Consider the following 6,894-nt stretch of genomic DNA (forward strand, 5'->3'; position numbering starts at 1 on the left):
ACTCAGGGGTGGTTGAAATTTTACAGGATTTCGTGGGATTTGTATATAATAATGTCTTAAAACGTGTTAATTTATTTTCTAATAATTAATTAATAAAAAGATAACTTAATTATTTATAATTTGTTTTTATAAATTATTTATAAAAAACGAAATTCCATTTCATTCCAAACCCGTCAAAGCAAACGAAACCAAACGTGCGACAACAGTTTGGCAAAAGCCATGTACAAAATGCAGCTGAATTATATATAGTTTCAAAATCATTTTCTTTTTAATCCAACCAATTCTACATTTCTTACTACAAGTTGACACTAAAACAGGGAATCAAATACACTCCCAGACATTGAAAAGAGTAGATAAAAATGTACATGGTTTCTATTCCTCTAAGATGGCAGCTACAGACAAACTCTCCCAATGTCATTGTGAAACCTTGTTTCTGTAATAAGCAGGTACAGTAGCAGGAAAGAACATTTGCCTCACTCCTTCACCTTTTATGATAGGAATAATGATTCCTGATGCACCCTGTAATAAAACCACCTTCTTCTTAACTCACTATGTCAGACTAAAACAGGTTAACAAATGAGAATCTTGATTGCTCACCAGAATCAATCTAACTCCGATCCATAAGCGCTTCGGGGAGGGTATAGGCAGTAGAAGCCGACCGACGCCATATACAGCCACTGCAAAGAAATGAAAAACTAAACTCACTGGATTCGGGTTTAGCCCAGAGAGTAGACCAATAGGTCCTGTTGCACAACCACCACCAAGCCTCAAATAGTCGAAGCAAGCTTCCCGCATTTCCTTCATTGCTTCGTCAGGAGAAGCACAAAAAACCTTGTACAAAGCCCCAGCTAATGTATTTATGGTAGATGCCACTGGCTGCATAAAAAAGGCTCTTCTGGTAAGTATACCACCTCTTTTCAACCTTTCAACTCTATTAAAAGAAGGTACTTTCCTGACCTTGTTCTTTATGCGTTTCAGGACATATGACTGAACAAAAACATGTCGTCCCATGTTCGGTGGGAAATAAACGGGGATAGGACAGAGACTAGGCGGGATAAAAATACATTTTTTTAGTCCTCCCAAAACAAACATCTAGGAAATGGGATAAGATTGGTAAATTACTAAACTAACAAGTCAAATTAAAACCATAAAACCTTCTACAATTCTTTTATCCACCTATCTCATTCTCGCACGTTCAATCATGTCCCATCCAGTCTTTTGTGTGTACCAAAGACACCCTTAGGTAAATGGTTGTCCTGTCTATCACTCAGTCTAGCCACAGTTTTATTAATACAATTAGACGAAAAACACTAAATGCTTGCCTTACGTAAGGTGTGGAATGATTCTAGATATTTGGGAAGTGAATCTGCATCAGTGAAATCACGCAAGGGCTTAAGAAGGTGTTGTAACACAACAATGTCAGAGAGTGCAACGGTCATCCCTCCACCAGTCAAAGGATGGCGCATGTTGAAGGCATCGCCCAACAAAAGGGCTCCACGTGTAGGAACAGGAGCAGTCGGCATGCTCATGTTTGGCATTGTTCTTATATTCCCTTTATCAATAGCAGCTACAAAAGCATCATGCAGTTCAGCTGGAACCTGAGGAGCCACATTGGTCTTCATATACTTTGCCATATCCCCATTAGCAAGAGCAGGAAGCTTTTGACCAGGAATATCAACCAAACAACGAACTTCGGTGCCGCTAATTGGATAAAATAGGATGGGCGAAGGATCAGCTAAGATGACATGCCCATGATTTGGATATGGAAGTTCACAGTTCTCCAAAACCAGACCCACAAAGCAGGAGGGAACATCAACCTGCAGTCACAAGGATACAGGTATCTCATTGACCAAAACTCACCAGTGAAACATCTACTTCCTACATCTTAGGGCATCTCCAGCTGTAATGCAAAAACACCAGTTTGCCCGTTTGGAAGCTCCCACCAGCAGGCAAAATGGGAGAGAAACGGCACATATACTGTTTTCCTGTTCAAACTAGTGTGGTGGGAGTTAATTTTTTTTGGTGTTATTGGGCCAACCAATTAAGTGCTTTTTTTGGGTTTTGTGGTTGGAGATGGTCTAAAGGCACTAATTTGAAGCTGAGTAAAAACACACAATGGAAATACTGTTCAACCATTCTATAGTGTACCTGTGGTTTGCAAAGAGAACGGCGCAGATTAGAGAAACAACCATCACACACGATTGTAAGAGGTGCAAATGCTTTCACTACATCACCAGATTTAGTTTTATATTGAACGCCTCTTATAGTTCCTTCATCTTCAAGAAGGGATGTAACAGTGCCTTGCTCCAGTGTTACCCTGAAAATTTATTGAAAATACTCATATAAAGAAAACAAGATATTTCAAGAAAAATTAATGCCAGATTACTAGTTTAGCACCAAGATCCGCGAATAGCAAAAGGAAAGCCAAAGCACAAACATCTAGTACTAACTTAGGGAGAGTAGCAGCTTTCTCTCGCATCTTCTGCACAAAGCGTCCATTGTGAAAGCTTCGACCAGATACATCTGAATGAAATTTCTCCAAGGGATAAGGCAATCTAGTGCTCTTTCCATCCTTAAAAAGAGCATATCCAAGAATTCTTTGGGCATCTATATCCTCCACACAGTCTGCATCATCTCAATAACAGATCATTGAAACCAAAATAAAGATTTTGCAGACCAAACTCAAATGGTATTGTAAACCCAGTTCAAGAAATTATATCATTTCAATAACTTTATCTAGCTATAGATGAATGATAACTAGAACATCTACCTTCGAGCCCCAACTCAATTAGCTTAAGGTATCCGCCTGGTTGTAGCAGTTCACCTACAATCCTGTCTGGCTCTGATAAGTCTCTCTCAATCACACGAACTTTACGTCCGTCCTGTTATAACCAGTTGAAAGATGGATTACTTATAAAACTATTCATTCTATTATTTTACTATCAAAATGCTACAAACTTAATTAAATATATCATTTTTCGAATACATAGTTGATTTCAGATCAGCTCTAGTTCAAAGATAGAAAACCTTGGTATCCAGTTATCCATAGTCATAATATGTATCATTTTATCCTGTCTGTTCTCCAAATCTAAAATAATGTATCAATGTCTATGGTTGGATCCTACAGAAATGACCAGCTTGATGATATCAATTATGTCCAAACTTATTAGTTTAAGAAGAGATTGATTCAGTAACACTTTTCTCAGCCTTGTCGAATTCACCAAGATTCGAACAACATAATCCAAGAGCATCACATTCGGCTGACGGAAAAATTTGTCCTGTTAAGAACTTATCCAATGACGAATTGCATGCAACCATTAATCAACTTTTGTATCGGAAATTATTCTTCGGAAGTATCACGGATATTTCAATGAAGCTAAATAAATGACATTAAATGGTAAAACAAAATTTCTCCCCTCATTCCACCACATCCAAAACAAATATTAAAATGAAGAACCATCTCCTGAATCACATCAAGACACATGTGCCATGTCATCATCAGCGAAGAAACATATAGCGATGGAAAAACAAAAATTAATATTCAATAAAGTAAACACCGATCGAATCTAACCTTGCCAAGGGTATAAGCAAGGGCGGCACCAGAGACACCAGCTCCGACGATTATTACATCGGCGTCTGCAGATCCTAATCGGGGACGAAATTCTCCACGGGTCGGGTCGCTCCGATTTCTAGCAGTGGTGTTATTGCCAGAAGTAATCTTCTTAGAGTGGGAGATTGAGTTGCTGGTACGGCGCCGTAGAACTGAAAGAAGAACAAAACCTAAAAAAGAAGCGAAGAAAGTGCCGACAATGTAGCTATTATCAATCGTATTCTCCATGATCTTCTTCTTACTCGTCAAAACGGTGGATGATGATGTCAATTGAGGAACCGGTGGAGACGAGATCGACGATGGTGGTCCCTGACGGCGGTGGTTGATTGATCGGTGACTGGCGATGGTGAAGTTGGTTCGGTGGTTTGAGTGTGTGTAATGTAGGGCGTTGGGAGGAGGACGGAGAGAGAACATGGAGGATTTATGTGGCGGGTTTTATAGAAACCATTTGTCAGTTGTAGTGCCGTTCCGATCTGAGTTAATTATTGTGGGAATATTTGAGTTTGGATAAGTTACATATTGGGTCCTTCTACTATTCGATAAAGACAATTAAGTTACTCATTTAATAATCTTTTGTGCTTAGCCCATAAACGTCAATCTCTCTCACCAAGATGGTCCATGCATTTCGTACGAAGGTACAAGAGTGAGAGGTGTTTTAATTTTTTTTTAGTTTATTTTTAATTGATAATAGTACAATCTTGGCCTTATCATTTTCTACTACATTATTAAGCATGTATTTAAAATTTATATAAATTATTGATTGTTAATAATTTTCATCATGATTTTAGGCTGGTTTGAGTTTATTTTAGGTTACGTGACGTTATGTATACCCTTAGGAAACGTATGATCCATCCAACCTTCCCCTAAACCTTACTTTCGAGAACGAAATGCTATATTGGTTGTATTGCTTTGGTTTAGATCATGATTTCATACGTTATACCAGATATGTTATTTGAAGTTTGTATGGTATAACATTTTTGAACATGTTGTTTACAAGACCGTCACGAAAAGCCACATACACCAATGTCTTTTTGATGTAAAACCTTGATAAAAAAAAAAAAAAAAACTATGATTAATCACAATAACTGTGTAGGATGTTCTAAATATTATTATTATTTATTACTTAGAATGAGAAGAAAAATAGAGTAAAATATAAGACAAATGTCCTTTTAGGATGCATATATAGATTAAACTTGATTGTTGTTTTTATTCTTAATTATAATATTACTTATACAACATAAATGTCATACAATTAAATTTTTTTTATAGCTTATTGGGTTTATTGACAATGACTTAAAATAAAAGCTTGTCTCATAACAAAATATTGTATTTATAATTTTATTACAAGTTGATTCTTATCGAAATACAAAAAAAAACACTAAATATATCATCACCCTCTATATGAACGAATGTATTTTTCATTCGACAAATGATTCTAACTTACATTCAAATCCTATACCCATTTGAGAAAATCATATTTTCATACTTCCGTTTTAAAATACCAAAATGCATATGTTCATAGACTACAAACGTTTTGATATGAATAATTCTAACATTGAGGAAGATCAAATATTATATTCATTTGTTTTCATGTCAGGAGTTCAAATCTTACCAAATGTATGAGTTTATTTGTTATATTTGTCGTATATAAATAATATATACTTTTAATAAAAACAACTTCCTTAGTTGATGTGTTTCATGAAGTAGTTTTGTTTTATAAAAATGTTCTTATCCTATTTGGAAAAAAAAATGATAGACCACAACCTTCAATTCAACTAGCATACAAGATCCGTACAAAATGTCCACTTCATATGGTTAAGGTAAATTTTAGACAGTTTAATTAACTATCAAACGTAATTATAATAGATTGATATTCTTTAATAAAATTAAAATACAAACCCTATTTCCTAAGACATCACGCTGAAACAAACCCCTTAAGGTTATAACACCGCTTAGCTAGTGGGATTCAAGCACATATATTCGAAAACAAAAAAAAAAAATCATAAATCTTTGTTGAATATCTTGAAGATATTATAACATGTATTGTGGGATTTTGGGAAGCTATAATAGTAATAAAAAAAATGTAAGATTTTCCATCAAACTAGTTGTTTATGGCAAGAAAAATAAGAAAATAACCATTTTTAAAGGTTTAAAAATTAACTAGGAATTCGGTTAAAGTGAATCCATCAGTTGACAAAATCCACTTTTTATTGGTTGGTATGCCAAATAAGTACAAAAATTAAATAGGTCATATATCCTGAAAATTCAAAATGTCACAAATTGCGGAAAGTTGGCAGAGGCATTTAGCTAAATCCACGTGTCAACACATGGTTGGTTGGCTAATTCTCTATCGTAGTTTTAGATCATATGGTTGATACAGGGTACAGGTTCTATGTTCTCTATCGTAGTTTTAGATCATATGGTTGATACAGGGTACAGGTTCTATGTTTGTTAATGTTTTTCCTTGTAAAGACACGATCATAATTCAAGTTCTTTGAAAGTAAACTTTTAGCATTCTTCTTCTTGTTGATATTCGTCACTATCTGGTGCAAAAAAGGTAGATGTGAGCGGCAAGCAATAAGATTATGGCGTGATTGATATCGAAAGGTGTTGGCATAATTGCCAAAAGAACAATATTTTAGGTTTTGTCTGCTACAAGAATGAGATAATGTATGACATAATTTTGATTTTTTCCGTGAAACTCTAAGTTTGTAACAACCAACATATGTTTTCTTACGATGTTGCTGGAAGACATCTGAAATGATAAATAATCAAACATTTATATAAAAATTATATATTCCAGATAAATACCACCTTCTTCAATTTATAAAAAGAAAACACACAAACGTTTGATTATTATTCAATATAAAAATTATGATTAAATAATACAATAGTTTGTATTCCATATTTAATCGTAAGTAGCTCCGGATCATTACAGGTGTGCCGTATAGAATCATATATATGATTTATTACAATATCACTATCATATATTGCTACAAACAATGTACCGGAAAACCAACAAAAGGACTTCGGTGTATGTATAAAGCTCAACAAGATACTCGGAACTATCACTGATATTATCGATGAACAGATTCTTGGATTCATTTTTGGCTAAATTACGAAAATACTTCAGCATTAATATTTAGTTACATGAAAAAAATATTATAAAATTCATTTGATGATAATAAAAAGATACTTACAATTTTTGTCACTTGTTCTTAACGGATTAAAAGATACTTACGGTCTTATAATGTTTTTTTTATTAAAATATATTAGAAGAGTAC

At 34.6% G+C, this 6,894-nt stretch overlaps 1 protein-coding gene across 1 annotated transcript; it reads right to left on the reverse strand.

Moving 5' to 3' along the window:
- Positions 1–253: 253 nt before the first annotated feature.
- Positions 254–3,961, reverse strand: LOC112519150 (squalene epoxidase 3-like). The gene is made up of 7 exons (XM_025127139.1): positions 3,572–3,961; positions 2,771–2,882; positions 2,451–2,625; positions 2,149–2,317; positions 1,323–1,817; positions 598–876; positions 254–519 (listed from the first exon to the last, which is right to left on the reverse strand). The coding sequence occupies exons 1-7, from the start codon at positions 3,836–3,838 to the stop codon at positions 415–417; spliced, it is 1,602 nt and encodes a 533-aa protein (XP_024982907.1). The 5' UTR covers positions 3,839–3,961; the 3' UTR covers positions 254–414.
- Positions 3,962–6,894: the final 2,933 nt, after the last annotated feature.

The sequence above is a fragment of the Cynara cardunculus genome (assembly GCF_001531365.2).
Source record: "Cynara cardunculus var. scolymus isolate 2C chromosome LG 1, CcrdV1, whole genome shotgun sequence".
Taxonomy (NCBI): Eukaryota; Viridiplantae; Streptophyta; class Magnoliopsida; order Asterales; family Asteraceae; genus Cynara; species Cynara cardunculus.